Source organism: Myxine glutinosa, chromosome 5, assembly GCF_964187855.1.
Source record: "Myxine glutinosa chromosome 5, kmMyxGlut1.1, whole genome shotgun sequence".
Classification (NCBI taxonomy): domain Eukaryota; kingdom Metazoa; phylum Chordata; class Myxini; order Myxiniformes; family Myxinidae; genus Myxine; species Myxine glutinosa.
In genome coordinates, this window is record NC_136265.1 from 177396206 (window position 1) to 177415084 (window position 18879).

General features: G+C 33.8%; 1 protein-coding gene across 1 annotated transcript in view; it reads left to right on the forward strand.

The window, feature by feature from the left end:
• Positions 1–17713, forward strand: part of REC8 (REC8 meiotic recombination protein) — a 117817-nt gene extending 100104 nt beyond the window's left edge. The window contains exons 14-19 of the mRNA XM_078777430.1: positions 15871–15922; positions 16222–16297; positions 16467–16565; positions 16678–16784; positions 16997–17174; positions 17620–17713. Of these exons, the coding sequence (XP_078633556.1) occupies positions 15871–15922; positions 16222–16297; positions 16467–16565; positions 16678–16784; positions 16997–17174; positions 17620–17713 (606 nt within the window). The remainder of the gene's footprint in view (positions 1–15870; positions 15923–16221; positions 16298–16466; positions 16566–16677; positions 16785–16996; positions 17175–17619) is intronic.
• The last annotated feature ends 1166 nt before the right edge of the window (positions 17714–18879 follow it).

Consider the following 18879-nt stretch of genomic DNA (forward strand, 5'->3'; position numbering starts at 1 on the left):
TTTGTACAAGTTACTTTTTTGATTATCCTTCATTCCATCTGTATTTTCCATATTTGTACAAGTTACTACATTGATTATCCTTCATTCCATCTATATTTTCCATGTTTGTACAAGCTACTTTATTGATTATCCTTCATTCCATCTGTATTTTCCATATTTGTACAAGTTACTTTTTTGATTATCCTTCATTCCATCCGTATTTTCCATATTTGTACAAGTTACTTTATTGATTATCGTTCATTCCATCTGTATTTTCCATATTTGTACAAGTTACTACATTGATTATCCTTCATTCCATCTGTATTTTCCATATTTGTACAAGTTACTACATTGATTATCCTTCATTCCATCTATATTTTCCATATTTGTACAAGTTACTTTTTGATTATCCTTCATTCCATCTGTATTTTCCATATTTGTACAAGTTACTTTTTGATTATCCTTCATTCCATCTGTATTTTCCATATTTGTACAAGTTACTATATTGATTATCCTTCATTCCATCTGTATTTTCCATATTTGTACAAGTTACTTTTTGATTATCCTTCATTCCATCTGTATTTTCCATATTTGTACAAGTTACTTTTTGATTATCCTTCATTCCATCTGTATTTTCCATATTTGTACAAGTTACTTTATTGATTATCCTTCATTCCATCTGTATTTTCCATATTTGTACAAGTTACTATATTGATTATCCTTCATTCCATCTGTATTTTCCATATTTGTGCAAGTTACTTAATTGATTATCGTTCATTCCATCTGTATTTTCCATATTTGTACAAGTTACTTTATTGATTATCCTTCATTCCATCTGTATTTTCCATATTTGTACAAGTTACTACATTGATTATCCTTCATTCCATCTGTATTTTCCATATTTGTACAAGTTCCTTTATTGATTATCCTTCATTCCATCTGTATTTTCCATATTTGTACAAGTTCCTTTATTGATTATCCTTCATTCCCTCTGTATTTTCCATATTTGTACAAGTTACTATATTGATTATCCTTCACTCCATCTGTATTTTCCATATTTGTACAAGTTACTACATTGATTATCCTTCATTCCATCTGTATTTTCCATGTTTGTACAAGTTACTTTATTGATTATCCTTCATTCCATCTGTATTTTCCATATTTGTACAAGTTCCTTTATTGATTATCCTTCATTCCCTCTGTATTTTCCATATTTGTACAAGTTACTATATTGATTATCCTTCACTCCATCTGTATTTTCCATATTTGTACAAGTTACTACATTGATTATCCTTCATTCCATATGTATTTTCCATGTTTGTACAAGTTACTTTATTGATTATCCTTCATTCCATCTGTATTTTCCATATTTGTACAAGTTACTTTATTGATTATCCTTCATTCCATCTGTATTTTCCATGTTCGTACAAGCTACTTTATTGATTATCCTTCATTCCATCTGTATTTTCCATATTTGTACAAGTTACTTTATTGATTATCCTTCATTCCATCTGTATTTTCCATATTTGTACAAGTTACTTTATTGATTATCCTTCATTCCATCTGTATTTTCCATATTTGTACAAGTTACTACATTGATTATCCTTCATTCCATCTATATTTTCCATATTTGTACAAGTTACTTTATTGATTATCCTTCATTCCATCTGTATTTTCCATATTTGTACAAGTTACTACATTGATTATCCTTCATTCCATCTGTATTTTCCATATTTGTACAAGTTACTACATTGATTATCCTTCATTCCATCTGTATTTTCCATATTTGTACAAGTTACTTTTTGATTATCCTTCATTCCATCTGTATTTTCCATATTTGTGCAAGTTACTATATTGATTATCCTTCATTCCATCTGTATTTTCCATATTTGTACAAATTAGTTTATTGATTATCCTTCATTCCATCTGTATTTTCCATATTTGTACAAGTTACTTTTTTGATTATCCTTCATTCCATCTGTATTTTCCATATTTGTACAAGTTACTTTATTGATTATCCTTCATTCCATCTGTATTTTCCATGTTTGTAGAACTTACTTTATTGATTATCCTTCATTCCATCTGTATTTTCCATGTTTGTACAAGTTACTACATTGATTATCCTTCATTCCATCTATATTTTCCATATTTGTACAAGTTACTTTATTGATTATCCTTCATTGCATCTGTACTCTCCTCTCCAAACTCTCCTCCTATGGTATCCATGGAAATCTCCATGCATGGCTTGCGGACTTCCTCTCTGGTCGTAGTCAACGTGTGGCCCTGAATGGATTTCTCTCATCTCCCCTTCCTGTTCAGGCTGGAGTTCCCCAAGGCAGTGTGCTGGGCCCTGTGCTTTTTCTGGTCTTTATCAATGATCTCTCCTACTCTCTGGAAAATCCTCTCTATCTCTTTGCTGATGACTCCACTCTCTGCCGCTCCATTCCTCTTCCCTCAGATCGGCAGTCTGCAGCCTCCTCACTCTCTGAAGACCTGGACAAAATCACAGACTGGTCAAACAAGTGGAACATGTCTTTCAATCCTAACAAATCTCACGCTCTTACTATGTCTCTCCGAAAAGATCGACTGGACAACCCACCCATCTTCTTTCTCAACAATCCTCTCCAAGAAGTTCTGTCGCTCAAGCTTTTGGGTCTCACTATCTGCCATGATCTTTCTTGGGAAAACCACATTTCCAAGCTGGCCTCCAAAGCCAGTCGCCGACTGGGCATCCTCCGTCGTGCGAAGTCCTTCCTAGGCACACCTGAGCTCCTCACCATATACAAGGCTTTCATCCACAGCTCAATGGAATACTGTTCTCCCCTATGGGCTGGTGCTCCTGCCTCACACCTGGCTCGGCTTCACGCTGTTGAATCCAAAGCTTTCAGAATCATTGGAATCTCCCGCGATGAAGCTATCTCTGAGGGCCTTTCACTCACTCACCGCAGGCAGGTAGGTGGTCTTTCTGTCTTCTACCGACTCCTCTCCGGCCTTGCTCCCCCAGCTCTCTCTGTGCTCTGTCCCCCAAATATTCCTACAGGTCGCACAAGATCTGCCAGCCACCCTCTGATGGTTAAACTGCCGAAATCTCGGCTCTCTGCTCACCTTCACTCTTTCATTCCTCTTTTCTCCCGCCTCTGGAACAAACTCCCACACTCACTTCAATCACACTCCTCCCTCCAGGTCTTTAAAACAGCTGTTCACCACCATCTCTTATCTTCCCCCATCCAAAACCTTGATCTTTTCTACCCCCACTAATTCACCCCAGATCCACCTTGTTTGAAATTCCAACTTCTTTCCTGGAAGTCCTGGCAGTGTCCATATGTTTTATACCTCTCCCACCCCCCCAAAGCCCTCTCCCTCCCACAGTTCTCTCGATGTCTCCATGTCTCTCGGTCCCTGCTCTCAAATGTTGTGTTTGTGTCCTTCCCCCTCTCTCCCCATCTTGTCTACCGCTCCCGATGTTATTTGTTTTATGTGTCTGTTTGTCTTTCTGTGTGATTAATGTTCGCTCTTTCACGAGCCTCGATGTTGTATACAAAAAAAAAACAAAAAAAAAGAAGTTACTATATTGATTATCCTTCATTCCATCTGTATTTTCCATGTTTGTACAAGTTACTTTATTGATTATCCTTCATTCCATCTGTATTTTCCATGTTTGTACAGGTTACTTTATTGATTATCCTTCATTCCATCTGTATTTTCCATATTTGTACAAGTTACTTTATTGATTATCCTTCATTCCATCTGTATTTTCCATATTTGTACAAGTTAGTTTATTGATTATCCTTCATTCCATCTGTATTTTCCATATTTGTACAAGTTACTTTATTGATTATCCTTCATTCCATCTGTATTTTCCATATTTGTACAAGTTACTTTATTGATTATCCTTCATTCCATCTGTATTTTCCATATTTGTACAAGTTACTTTTTGATTATCCTTCATTCCATCTGTATTTTCCATATTTGTACAAGTTACTTTATTGATTATCCTTCATTCCATCTGTATTTTCCATATGTGTACAAGTTAGTTTATTGATTATCCTTCATTCCATCTGTATTTTCCATATTTGTACAAGTTACTTTATTGATTATCCTTCATTCCATCTGTATTTTCCATATTTGTACAAGTTAGTTTATTTATTATCCTTCATTCCATCTGTATTTTCCATATTTGTACAAGTTACTTTATTGATTATCGTTCATTCCATCTGTATTTTCCATATTTGTACAAGTTACTTTATTGATTATCCTTCATTCCATCTGTATTTTCCATATTTGTACAAGTTACTACATTGATTATCCTTCATTCCATCTGTATTTTCCATATTTGTACAAGTTCCTTTATTGATTATCCTTCATTCCATCTGTATTTTCCATATTTGTACAAGTTCCTTTATTGATTATCCTTCATTCCCTCTGTATTTTCCATATTTGTACAAGTTACTATATTGATTATCCTTCACTCCATCTGTATTTTCCATATTTGTACAAGTTACTACATTGATTATCCTTCATTCCATCTGTATTTTCCATGTTTGTACAAGTTACTTTATTGATTATCCTTCATTCCATCTGTATTTTCCATATTTGTACAAGTTCCTTTATTGATTATCCTTCATTCCCTCTGTATTTTCCATATTTGTACAAGTTACTATATTGATTATCCTTCACTCCATCTGTATTTTCCATATTTGTACAAGTTACTACATTGATTATCCTTCATTCCATATGTATTTTCCATGTTTGTACAAGTTACTTTATTGATTATCCTTCATTCCATCTGTATTTTCCATATTTGTACAAGTTACTTTATTGATTATCCTTCATTCCATCTGTATTTTCCATGTTCGTACAAGCTACTTTATTGATTATCCTTCATTCCATCTGTATTTTCCATATTTGTACAAGTTACTTTATTGATTATCCTTCATTCCATCTGTATTTTCCATATTTGTACAAGTTACTTTATTGATTATCCTTCATTCCATCTGTATTTTCCATATTTGTACAAGTTACTACATTGATTATCCTTCATTCCATCTATATTTTCCATATTTGTACAAGTTACTTTATTGATTATCCTTCATTCCATCTGTATTTTCCATATTTGTACAAGTTACTACATTGATTATCCTTCATTCCATCTGTATTTTCCATATTTGTACAAGTTACTACATTGATTATCCTTCATTCCATCTGTATTTTCCATATTTGTACAAGTTACTTTTTGATTATCCTTCATTCCATCTGTATTTTCCATATTTGTGCAAGTTACTATATTGATTATCCTTCATTCCATCTGTATTTTCCATATTTGTACAAATTAGTTTATTGATTATCCTTCATTCCATCTGTATTTTCCATATTTGTACAAGTTACTTTTTTGATTATCCTTCATTCCATCTGTATTTTCCATATTTGTACAAGTTACTTTATTGATTATCCTTCATTCCATCTGTATTTTCCATGTTTGTAGAACTTACTTTATTGATTATCCTTCATTCCATCTGTATTTTCCATGTTTGTACAAGTTACTACATTGATTATCCTTCATTCCATCTATATTTTCCATATTTGTACAAGTTACTTTATTGATTATCCTTCATTGCATCTGTACTCTCCTCTCCAAACTCTCCTCCTATGGTATCCATGGAAATCTCCATGCATGGCTTGCGGACTTCCTCTCTGGTCGTAGTCAACGTGTGGCCCTGAATGGATTTCTCTCATCTCCCCTTCCTGTTCAGGCTGGAGTTCCCCAAGGCAGTGTGCTGGGCCCTGTGCTTTTTCTGGTCTTTATCAATGATCTCTCCTACTCTCTGGAAAATCCTCTCTATCTCTTTGCTGATGACTCCACTCTCTGCCGCTCCATTCCTCTTCCCTCAGATCGGCAGTCTGCAGCCTCCTCACTCTCTGAAGACCTGGACAAAATCACAGACTGGTCAAACAAGTGGAACATGTCTTTCAATCCTAACAAATCTCACGCTCTTACTATGTCTCTCCGAAAAGATCGACTGGACAACCCACCCATCTTCTTTCTCAACAATCCTCTCCAAGAAGTTCTGTCGCTCAAGCTTTTGGGTCTCACTATCTGCCATGATCTTTCTTGGGAAAACCACATTTCCAAGCTGGCCTCCAAAGCCAGTCGCCGACTGGGCATCCTCCGTCGTGCGAAGTCCTTCCTAGGCACACCTGAGCTCCTCACCATATACAAGGCTTTCATCCACAGCTCAATGGAATACTGTTCTCCCCTATGGGCTGGTGCTCCTGCCTCACACCTGGCTCGGCTTCACGCTGTTGAATCCAAAGCTTTCAGAATCATTGGAATCTCCCGCGATGAAGCTATCTCTGAGGGCCTTTCACTCACTCACCGCAGGCAGGTAGGTGGTCTTTCTGTCTTCTACCGACTCCTCTCCGGCCTTGCTCCCCCAGCTCTCTCTGTGCTCTGTCCCCCAAATATTCCTACAGGTCGCACAAGATCTGCCAGCCACCCTCTGATGGTTAAACTGCCGAAATCTCGGCTCTCTGCTCACCTTCACTCTTTCATTCCTCTTTTCTCCCGCCTCTGGAACAAACTCCCACACTCACTTCAATCACACTCCTCCCTCCAGGTCTTTAAAACAGCTGTTCACCACCATCTCTTATCTTCCCCCATCCAAAACCTTGATCTTTTCTACCCCCACTAATTCACCCCAGATCCACCTTGTTTGAAATTCCAACTTCTTTCCTGGAAGTCCTGGCAGTGTCCATATGTTTTATACCTCTCCCACCCCCCCAAAGCCCTCTCCCTCCCACAGTTCTCTCGATGTCTCCATGTCTCTCGGTCCCTGCTCTCAAATGTTGTGTTTGTGTCCTTCCCCCTCTCTCCCCATCTTGTCTACCGCTCCCGATGTTATTTGTTTTATGTGTCTGTTTGTCTTTCTGTGTGATTAATGTTAGCTCTTTCACGAGCCTCGATGTTGTATACAAAAAAAAAACAAAAAAAAAGAAGTTACTATATTGATTATCCTTCATTCCATCTGTATTTTCCATGTTTGTACAAGTTACTTTATTGATTATCCTTCATTCCATCTGTATTTTCCATGTTTGTACAGGTTACTTTATTGATTATCCTTCATTCCATCTGTATTTTCCATATTTGTACAAGTTACTTTATTGATTATCCTTCATTCCATCTGTATTTTCCATATTTGTACAAGTTAGTTTATTGATTATCCTTCATTCCATCTGTATTTTCCATATTTGTACAAGTTACTTTATTGATTATCCTTCATTCCATCTGTATTTTCCATATTTGTACAAGTTACTTTATTGATTATCCTTCATTCCATCTGTATTTTCCATATTTGTACAAGTTACTTTTTGATTATCCTTCATTCCATCTGTATTTTCCATATTTGTACAAGTTACTTTATTGATTATCCTTCATTCCATCTGTATTTTCCATATGTGTACAAGTTAGTTTATTGATTATCCTTCATTCCATCTGTATTTTCCATATTTGTACAAGTTACTTTATTGATTATCCTTCATTCCATCTGTATTTTCCATATTTGTACAAGTTAGTTTATTTATTATCCTTCATTCCATCTGTATTTTCCATATTTGTACAAGTTACTTTATTGATTATCCTTCATTCCATCTGTATTTTCCATATTTGTACAAGTTACTTTATTGATTATTTATCCTTCATTCCATCTGTATTTTCCATATTTGTACAAGTTACTTTTTGATTATCCTTCATTCCATCTGTATTTTCCATATTTGTACAAGTTACTTTATTGATTATCCTTCATTCCATCTGTATTTTCCATATTTGTACAAGTTACTTTATTGATTATCCTTCATTCCATCTGTATTTTCCATATTTGTACAAGTTACTTTTTGATTATCCTTCATTCCATCTGTATTTTCCATATTTGTACAAGTTACTTTATTGATTATCCTTCATTCCATCTGTATTTTGCATATTTGTACAAGTTACTTTATTGATTATCCTTCATTCCATCTGTATTTTCCATATTTGTACAAGTTACTTTATTGATTATCCTTCATTCCATCTGTATTTTCCATATTTGTACAAGTTAGTTTATTGATTATCCTTCATTCCATCTGTATTTTCCATATTTGTACAAGTTACTTTATTGATTATCCTTCATTCCATCTGTATTTTCCATATTTGTACAAGTTACTTTATTGATTATCCTTCATTCCATCTATATTTTCCATATTTGTTCAAGTTACTTTATTGATTATCCTTCATTCCATCTATATTTTCCATATTTGTACAAGTTACTTTATTGATTATCCTTCATTCCATCTGTATTTTCCATATTTGTGCAAGTTACTTTTTGATTATCCTTCATTCCATCTGTATTTTCCATATTTGTACAAGTTACTTTATTGATTATCCTTCATTCCATCTGTGTTTTCCATATTTGTACAAGTTACTTTATTGATTATCCTTCATTCCATCTGTATTTTCCATATTTGTACAAGTTACTTTATTGATTATCCTTCATTCCATCTGTGTTTTCCATATTTGTACAAGTTACTTTATTGATTATCCTTCATTCCATCTGTATTTTCCATATTTGTACAAGTTACTACATTGATTATCCTTCATTCCATCTGTATTTTCCATATTTGTACAAGTTACTTAATTGATTATCCTTCATTCCATCTGTATTTTCCATATTTGTACAAGTTACTACATTGATTATCCTTCATTCCATCTGTATTTTCCATATTTGTACAAGTTACTTTATTGATTATCCTTCATTCCATCTGTATTTTCCATATTTGTACAAGTTACTTTATTGATTATCCTTCATTCCATCTGTATTTTCCATATTTGTACAAGTTACTACATTGATTATCCTTCATTCCATCTGTATTTTCCATATGTGTACAAGTTACTTTATTGATTATCCTTCATTCCATCTGTATTTTCCATATTTGTACAAGTTACTTTATTGATTTATCCTTCATTCCATCTGTATTTTCCATATTTGTACAAGTTACTTTATTGATTATCCTTCATTCCATCTGTATTTTCCATATTTGTACAAGTTACTACATTGATTATCCTTCATTCCATCTGTATTTTCCATATTTGTACAAGTTACTTTATTGATTATCCTTCATTCCATCTGTATTTTCCATATTTGTACAAGTTACTACATTGATTATCCTTCATTCCATCTGTATTTTCCATATTTGTACAAGTTACTTTATTGATTATAAATCCTTCATTCCATCTGTATTTTCCATATTTGTACAAGTTACTTTATTGATTATCCTTCATTCCATCTGTATTTTCCATATTTGTACAAGTTACTACATTGATTATCCTTCATTCCATCTGTATTTTCCATATTTGTACAAGTTACTTTATTGATTATCCTTCATTCCATCTGTATTTTCCATATTTGTACAAGTTACTACATTGATTATCCTTCATTCCATCTGTATTTTCCATATTTGTACAAGTTACTACATTGATTATCCTTCATTCCATCTGTATTTTCCATATTTGTACAAGTTACTTTATTGATTATCCTTCATTACCTTCGCAAAAGCGGAAGGTTATGTTTTGATCGCTGTGTATTTATTTGTATGTCTGTGTGTGTGTGTGTGTGTATGTTATTCGCATAACTCAAAAAGTATTCAACCGAATTGCATGAAATTTGGTGGGATGATTGGTTATTATACGGGACACATTTGATTAGATTTTGGGAGCAATCGGGTCAAAGGTCAAGGTCACGAAAAGGTCAAAATCGTATTTTTGTTGTTCTGTTCCCTACACTCCCATGCCAAGTACAGAACAGTAGCTGCGGCGAAGGTATGCGCTCTACCGAGTGCCCGTTCTAGTTCCATCTGTATTTTCCATATTTGTACAAGTTACTTTATTGATTATCCTTCATTCCATCTGTATTTTCCATATTTGTACAAGTTACTATATTGATTATCCTTCATTCCATCTGTATTTTCCATATTTGTACAAGTTACTACATTGATTATCCTTCATTCCATCTGTATTTTCCATATTTGTACAAGTTACTTTATTGATTATCCTTCATTCCATCTGTATTTTCCATATTTGTACAAGTTACTTTATTGATTATCCTTCATTCCATCTGTGTTTTCCATATTTGTACAAGTTACTACATTGATTATCCTTCATTCCATCTGTATTTTCCATATTTGTACAAGTTACTTTATTGATTATCCTTCATTCCATCTGTATTTTCCATATTTGTACAAGTTACTACATTGATTATCCTTCATTCCATCTGTATTTTCCATATTTGTACAAGTTACTTTATTGATTATCCTTCATTCCATCTGTATTTTCCATATTTATACAAGTTACTTTATTGATTATCCTTCATTCCATCTGTATTTTCCATATTTGTACAAGTTACTTTATTGATTATCCTTCATTCCATCTGTATTTTCCATATTTGTACAAGTTACTACATTGATTATCCTTCATTCCATCTGTATTTTCCATATTTGTACAAGTTACTTTATTGATTATTATCCTTCATTCCATCTGTATTTTCCATATTTGTACAAGTTACTACATTGATTATCCTTCATTCCATCTGTATTTTCCATATTTGTACAAGTTACTTTATTGATTATCCTTCATTCCATCTGTATTTTCCATATTTGTAAAAGTTACTACATTGATTATCCTTCATTCCATCTGTATTTTCCATATTTGTACAAGTTACTTTATTGATTATCCTTCATTCCATCTGTATTTTCCATATTTGTACAAGTTACTTTATTGATTATCCTTCATTCCATCTGTATTTTCCATATTTGTACAAGTTACTACATTGATTATCCTTCATTCCATCTGTATTTTCCATATTTGTACAAGTTACTTTATTGATTATCCTTCATTCCATCTGTATTTTCCATATTTGTACAAGTTACTACATTGATTATCCTTCATTCCATCTGTATTTTCCATATTTGTACAAGTTACTACATTGATTATCCTTCATTCCATCTGTATTTTCCATATTTGTACAAGTTACTACATTGATTATCCTTCATTCCATCTGTATTTTCCATGTTTGTACAAGTTACTACATTGATTATCCTTCATTCCATCTATATTTTCCATATTTGTACAAGTTACTACATTGATTATCCTTCATTCCATCTGTATTTTCCATATTTGTACAAATTACTTTATTGATTATCCTTCATTCCATCTGTATTTTCCATATTTGTACAAGTTACTACATTGATTATATCCTTCATTCCATCTGTATTTTCCATATTTGTACAAGTTACTTTATTGATTATCCTTCATTCCATCTGTATTTTCCATATATGTACAAGTTACTTTATTGATTATCCTTCATTCCATCTGTATTTTCCATATTTGTACAAGTTACTACATTGATTATCCTTCATTCCATCTGTATTTTCCATATTTGTACAAGTTACTTTATTGATTATCCTTCATTCCATCTGTATTTTCCATATTTGTACAAGTTACTACATTGATTATCCTTCATTCCATCTGTATTTTCCATATTTGTACAAGTTACTTTATTGATTATCCTTCATTCCATCTGTATTTTCCATATTTGTACAAGTTACTTTATTGATTATCCTTCATTCCATCTGTATTTTCCATGTTTGTACAAGTTACTACATTGATTATCCTTCATTCCATCTGTATTTTCCATGTTTGTACAAGTTACTACATTGATTATCCTTCATTCCATCTATATTTTCCATATTTGTACAAGTTACTTTATTGATTATCCTTCATTCCATCTGTATTTTCCATATTTGTACAAGTTACTACATTGATTATCCTTCATTCCATCTGTATTTTCCATATTTGTACAAGTTACTTTATTGATTATCCTTCATTCCATCTGTATTTTCCATATTTGTACAAGTTACTTTATTGATTATCCTTCATTCCATCTGTATTTTCCATGTTTGTACAAGTTACTACATTGATTTATCCTTCATTCCATCTGTATTTTCCATGTTTGTACAAGTTACTACATTGATTATCCTTCATTCCATCTATATTTTCCATATTTGTACAAGTTACTTTATTGATTATCCTTCATTCCATCTGTATTTTCCATATTTGTACAAGTTACTACATTGATTATCCTTCATTCCATCTGTATTTTCCATATTTGTACAAGTTACTTTATTGATTATCCTTCATTCCATCTGTATTTTCCATATTTGTACAAGTTACTTTATTGATTATCCTTCATTCCATCTGTATTTTCCATGTTTGTACAAGTTACTACATTGATTATCCTTCATTCCATCTGTATTTTCCATGTTTGTACAAGTTACTACATTGATTATCCTTCATTCCATCTGTATTTTCCATATTTGTACAAGTTACTACATTGATTATCCTTCATTCAATCTATATTTTCCATATTTGTACAAGTTACTACATTGATTATCCTTCATTCCATCTGTATTTTCCATGTTTGTACAAGTTACTACATTGATTATCCTTCATTCCATCTGTATTTTCCATATTTGTACAAGTTGCTACATTGATTATCCTTCATTCCATCTGTATTTTCCATATTTGTACAAGTTACTTTATTGATTATCCTTCATTCCATCTGTATTTTCCATATTTGTACAAGTTACTTTATTGATTATCCTTCATTCCATCTGTATTTTCCATATTTGTACAAGTTACTACATTGATTATCCTTCATTCCATCTGTATTTTCCATATTTGTACAAGTTACTTTATTGATTATCCTTCATTCCATCTGTATTTTCCATATTTGTACAAGTTACTACATTGATTATCCTTCATTCCATCTGTATTTTCCATATTTGTACAAGTTACTTTATTGATTATCCTTCATTCCATCTGTATTTTCCATATTTGTACAAGTTACTTTATTGATTATCCTTCATTCCATCTGTATTTTCCATGTTTGTACAAGTTACTACATTGATTATCCTTCATTCCATCTGTATTTTCCATGTTTGTACAAGTTACTACATTGATTATCCTTCATTCCATCTGTATTTTCCATATTTGTTCAAGTTACTACATTGATTATCCTTCATTCCATCTATATTTTCCATATTTGTACAAGTTACTACATTGATTATCCTTCATTCCATCTGTATTTTCCATGTTTGTACAAGTTACTACATTGATTATCCTTCATTCCATCTGTATTTTCCATGTTTGTACAAGTTACTACATTGATTATCCTTCATTCCATCTATATTTTCCATATTTGTACAAGTTACTACATTGATTATCCTTCATTCCATCTGTATTTTCCATATTTGTACAAGTTACTACATTGATTATCCTTCATTCCATCTGTATTTTCCATATGTGTACAAGTTACTTTATTGATTATCCTTCATTCCATCTGTATTTTCCATATTTGTACAAGTTACTTTATTGATTATCCTTCATTCCATCTGTATTTTCCATATTTGTACAAGTTACTTTATTGATTATCCTTCATTCCATCTGTATTTTCCATATTTGTACAAGTTACTACATTGATTATCCTTCATTCCATCTGTATTTTCCATATTTGTACAAGTTACTTTATTGATTATCCTTCATTCCATCTGTATTTTCCATATTTGTACAAGTTACTACATTGATTATCCTTCATTCCATCTGTATTTTCCATATTTGTACAAGTTACTTTATTGATTATCCTTCATTCCATCTGTATTTTCCATATTTGTACAAGTTACTTTATTGATTATCCTTCATTCCATCTGTATTTTCCATATTTGTACAAGTTACTACATTGATTATCCTTCATTCCATCTGTATTTTCCATATTTGTACAAGTTACTTTATTGATTATCCTTCATTCCATCTGTATTTTCCATATTTGTACAAGTTACTACATTGATTATCCTTCATTCCATCTGTATTTTCCATATTTGTACAAGTTACTACATTGATTATCCTTCATTCCATCTGTATTTTCCATATTTGTACAAGTTACTTTATTGATTATCCTTCATTCCATCTGTATTTTCCATATTTGTACAAGTTACTTTATTGATTATCCTTCATTCCATCTGTATTTTCCATATTTGTACAAGTTACTATATTGATTATCCTTCATTCCATCTGTATTTTCCATATTTGTACAAGTTACTACATTGATTATCCTTCATTCCATCTGTATTTTCCATATTTGTACAAGTTACTTTATTGATTATCCTTCATTCCATCTGTATTTTCCATATTTGTACAAGTTACTACATTGATTATCCTTCATTCCATCTGTATTTTCCATATTTGTACAAGTTACTACATTGATTATCCTTCATTCCATCTGTATTTTCCATATTTGTACAAGTTACTTTATTGATTATCCTTCATTCCATCTGTATTTTCCATATTTGTACAAGTTACTTTATTGATTATCCTTCATTCCATCTGTATTTTCCATATTTGTACAAGTTACTATATTGATTATCCTTCATTCCATCTGTATTTTCCATATTTGTACAAGTTACTACATTGATTATCCTTCATTCCATCTGTATTTTCCATATTTGTACAAGTTACTTTATTGATTATCCTTCATTCCATCTATATTTTCCATATTTGTACAAGTTACTTTATTGATTATCCTTCATTCCATCTGTATTTTCCATATTTGTGCAAGTTACTTTTTGATTATCCTTCATTCCATCTGTATTTTCCATATTTGTACAAGTTACTTTATTGATTATCCTTCATTCCATCTGTGTTTTCCATATTTGTACAAGTTACTTTATTGATTATCCTTCATTCCATCTGTATTTTGCATATTTGTACAAGTTACTTTATTGATTATCCTTCATTCCATCTGTGTTTTCCATATTTGTACAAGTTACTACATTGATTATCCTTCATTCCATCTGTATTTTCCATATTTGTACAAGTTACTTTATTGATTATCCTTCATTCCATCTGTATTTTCCATATTTGTACAAGTTACTACATTGATTATCCTTCATTCCATCTGTATTTTCCATATTTGTACAAGTTACTTTATTGATTATCCTTCATTCCATCTGTATTTTCCATATTTGTACAAGTTACTTTATTGATTATCCTTCATTCCATCTGTATTTTCCATATTTGTACAAGTTACTTTATTGATTATCCTTCATTCCATCTGTATTTTCCATATTTGTACAAGTTACTACATTGATTATCCTTCATTCCATCTGTATTTTCCATATTTGTACAAGTTACTTTATTGATTATCCTTCATTCCATCTGTATTTTCCATATTTGTACAAGTTACTACATTGATTATCCTTCATTCCATCTGTATTTTCCATATTTGTACAAGTTACTTTATTGATTATCCTTCATTCCATCTGTATTTTCCATATTTGTACAAGTTACTTTATTGATTATCCTTCATTCCATCTGTATTTTCCATATTTGTACAAGTTACTTTATTGATTATCCTTCATTCCATCTGTATTTTCCATATTTGTACAAGTTACTACATTGATTATCCTTCATTCCATCTGTATTTTCCATATTTGTACAAGTTACTTTATTGATTATCCTTCATTCCATCTGTATTTTCCATATTTGTACAAGTTACTTTATTGATTATCCTTCATTCCATCTGTATTTTCCATATTTGTACAAGTTACTACATTGATTATCCTTCATTCCATCTGTATTTTCCATATTTGTACAAGTTACCTTTATTGATTATTATCCTTCATTCCATCTGTATTTTCCATATTTGTACAAGTTACTTTATTGATTATTATCCTTCATTCCATCTGTATTTTCCATATTTGTACAAGTTACCTTTATTGATTATCCTTCATTCCATCTGTATTTTCCATCAGATTCTTCGAGCCACTGCAATAGAACCAAGCCCCGTTTTGGGCATCTCTGAAGGTAAATAGTGAGATATCGAAAATCCAGATTTACTCCGGAATGTGATACATCATATACAAGGTGCTGGGAGGTATCTTAAGGAATGCTCATTCTTTAACCAGTTCACATGTATCAGAGGGAAGAAAATGGGTTTTTATTGATTTCTTACGCAATGTGTGGTTTATTCGGGGTAACAGGAAAATGCCAGGCAGAGTGAGGGTAACCTTTGGGTTGATAAGGGATGCAATGGAGATGCGTCACAGAGCCGTACAAATTAGATCCAGTAAAAAAAAGGAATTATTCCATCCCATGTTCACCAGAAATCCCCACGATTCACTCCGAGGAGCGGACGGAAGGAACACCAGCCCTGGAAGGAAAGGAGGAAACTTTCACAAGGTGGAATTGTTAATAGGATCAAATTAGTAAACTGTTCATCCTTTCACACAATATATTTATTACAAGTCTTGGGGGGCAGTTGTGCCCGCACATGTTTACCTGTACCTGTTTAAAGGACATTCGTCATGAAAGATGCTGTGCTGGATTCTGGATCTTTCCTTCTGTGCAGGGAACTTCCCGAACGCATCCCAGAGGTTGTGGAGGAATTGCAATCGCCAATATTGTCATTGCCAGAAGAGTCAAGTCCTATAAACGAAATCTTCCAAAGGTAACATCTCTCACCATTCACACTCCAATAATTAATCATCAGCCATGAGACAAAGTACAAATTATTTTTGATTTCCTTCCTTAAACTAACCCGAACTATCCCTGCACGACAGGTTAATGAGAGAGCTGAGCCCTCCTACCGAGGAAACGGACTTGAACAGCTTACTTCCCCCAGGCTGCCCGGAAACACTTGCTACACGGGCCTTCATGCTTTGCCTCAGTCAGTTCCTTTAACATTAGCAACATAATCACACATCAGACATGGCACACCTGGTGCACAATCGATTCCCAAATCATAAGCACGTGCAACACATGATTGGATTACATTGTGGCTGCAAGCCTACAACCAGGACATACCACGTTTGATATCATTGGTCGATGGCTCCACACCTTTCTCACCCTTAAATCACCCACTTACCCACTGTTCCTCAGATTTGGCGGCACGGCGTGTGGTTGTGCTGTGGCAGAGTGAACCGTACGGTCCCATTCACATTCAGCCTGGCCCTCACTTCGGTTTGCTGATACCGCAAGGAGTGAGAGACCCTGAGTTTGAAGGGGAGGAGGACAACGATGACGACGCCGTGGACGAGGGGCAGCAGCGGGAAGAGGAGTTGGAAGGGGAGGATGAGGGGGATGAGGAGGATGAGGATGAGGAGGAAGAGGACGAAGGGGAGCAGGAGGAGGAAGGGGAACAGGAGGAGGAAGAGGAGAGAGAGGAGGATGAGGGGGATGAGGAGGAAGGGAAGCAGGAGGAGGAAAGGGGGGAGGAAGAGGAGGTGGGGGAGGAAGAGGAGGTGGGGGAGGCAGAGGAGGTGGGGGAGGCAGAGGAGGTGGGGGAGGCAGAGGAGGTGGGGGAGGCAGAGGAGGTGGAGGCAGAGGAGGTGGGGGAGCAGCAGGAGGAGGAGGAAGGGAAGGATGAGGGGGAGGAGGCCATGGACATTTAGCCCAAACGACTAACCCAAATTTGAGGTTGTATTTGAAAGTTCTCAAGTTGAGGTTCATATTAGATAGTTTCACACTGCAGTCGTTTTGAATGCAGTAACTTTCACATTCAGTTTTCACAATGTAGTAGCTTTCACATTCAGCTTTCACAATGCAGTAGCTTTCCCATTCAGCTTTCACAATGTAGTAGCTTTCACAATGCAGTAGCTTTCACATTCAGCTTTCACAATGCAGTAGCTTTCACAATGCAGTAGCTTTCACAATGCAGTAACTTTCACATTCGGCTTTCACAATGCAGTAACTTTCACACTCGGCTTTCACAATGCAGTAACTTTCACATTCGGCTTTCACAATGCAGTAACTTTTACATTTGGCTTTCACAATGCAGTAACTTTCACATTCAGTTTTCACAATGCAGTAACTTTCACATTCCGCTTTCACAATGCAGTAACTTTCACAATGCAGTAGCTTTCACAATGCAGTAGCTTTCACAATGCAGTAGCTTTCACAATGCAGTAACGTTCACATTCAGCAGCTTTCACATTCCGTTTTCACAATGCAGTAACTTTCACATTCAGCTTTCACAATGCAGTAGCTTTCACAATGCAATAGCTCACATTGAGCTTTCACAATGCAGTAGCTTTCACATTGAGATTTCACAATGCAGTAGCTTTCACAATGCAGTTGCTTTCACATTCAGTTTTCACAATGCAGTAACTTTCACATTCAGCTTTCACAATGCAGTAAAACTTTCACATTCAGTTTTCACAATATAGTAACTTTCACATTTAGCTTTCACAATGCAGTAACTTTCACATTCAGCTTTCACAATGCAGTAAAACTTTCACATTCAGTTTTCACAATGCAGTAACTTTCACATTTAGCTTTCACAATACAGTAACTTCCACATTCAGCTTTCACAATGCAGTAATTGCCACATTCAATTTTCACAATGCAGTAACTTTCACATTCAGTTTTCACAATGCAGTAACTTTCGCATTCAGTTTTCACAATACAGTAACTTCCACATTCAGCTTTCACAATGCAGTAATTGCCACATTCAATTTTCACAATGCAGTAACTTTCGCATTCAGTTTTCACAATGCAGTAACTTTCGCATTCAGTTTTCACAATGCAGTAACTTTCGCATTCAGTTTTCACAATGCAGTAACTTTCGCATTCAGTTTTCACAATGCAGTAACTTTCGCATTCAGTTTTCACAATGCAGTAACTTTCACAGATTTTTCTGTCACTTTTGAAGCTGTTTAAATGTAGTATTATTAACGCACATCAAATGACAAACTGTATGATGTTCCTTCAACTACAAATCAAACAATTTTCCTCGTTTGGTGAAGGTTTTCTGATGTCGCGTG